The sequence below is a fragment of the Antrostomus carolinensis genome, unplaced genomic scaffold (assembly GCF_000700745.2).
Source record: "Antrostomus carolinensis isolate BGI_N321 unplaced genomic scaffold, ASM70074v2 scaffold48382, whole genome shotgun sequence".
In the NCBI taxonomy this organism is placed as follows: Eukaryota; Metazoa; Chordata; class Aves; order Caprimulgiformes; family Caprimulgidae; genus Antrostomus; species Antrostomus carolinensis.
The window spans coordinates 1-885 of NW_010301098.1; the positions used below are offsets into that span (position 1 = coordinate 1).

An 885-nucleotide genomic window follows, 5' to 3' on the forward strand; every position below is an offset into this window, starting at 1 on the left:
CTCCATGACTCATGATGGGTGGTGGATCTAGTCATCTCTATAGATTCCCCCACCTCCCACCACCCCACCTCCACCCTTTAACCCACCACCTTTTTCTCTCTCCACTTTCAGCCTCCACCACCCACCCCCACCACCATCAACGCTTCCTCCTCCTCTTCCTCCTCACCGTCACCACCACCACGTCCAACCTTAACCGACCCTTTCTTCTTGGTGGAAACCATCTGCATTTGTTGGTTCTCCTTAGAACTTCTCATCCGCCTTTTAGCCAGCCCAAGCAAACCAGCTTTCTTCAAGAACACCATGAACCTCATCGATTTGGTGGCCATCATCCCTTACTTCATCGCTTTAGGAACCGAATTAGCACGTCAACGCGGCGTCGCTCAACCCGCCATGTCCTTGGCCATCCTTCGTGTCATCCGTTTAGTCCGGGTCTTTCGTGTCTTCAAATTATCTCGTCATTCCACCGGGTTACAGATCTTGGGTCAAACTCTTCGTGCCAGTATGAGGGAGTTGGGGTTACTCATCTTCTTCCTCCTCATCGGCGTCGTCCTTTTCTCCAGCGCTGTTTATTTCGCCGAAGCTGAAGATCTTACCACATCTTTTACTTCAATCCCACAAGCTTTTTGGTGGGCTGTGGTCACCATGACCACGGTTGGTTATGGTGACATGGCTCCTGTCACTGTTGGTGGTAAGTTGGTGGGGTCACTTTGTGCTTTGGCTGGTGTCCTCACCATCTCCCTCCCCGTCCCCGTCATCGTCTCCAACTTCAGTTACTTTTATCGGCGGGAATTGAGAGGTGAAAATAGTGGGGAATATTCACCAGTTCCACCTTGTCCTCATCATCCCCCTCCCCCATCCCCCGGGGAACCGGGGAAACAGGGGGGG

At 52.5% G+C, this 885-nt stretch overlaps 1 protein-coding gene across 1 annotated transcript; it reads left to right on the top strand.

Moving 5' to 3' along the window:
* Window positions 1-111: 111 nt before the first annotated feature.
* Window positions 112-796, top strand: LOC104521360 (potassium voltage-gated channel subfamily A member 7; the record flags this gene model as incomplete). The annotated part of the gene is made up of 1 exon (XM_010163333.2): window positions 112-796. A coding segment is annotated over one exon (685 nt), but the record flags the coding sequence as incomplete, so codon positions are not given.
* Window positions 797-885: the final 89 nt, after the last annotated feature.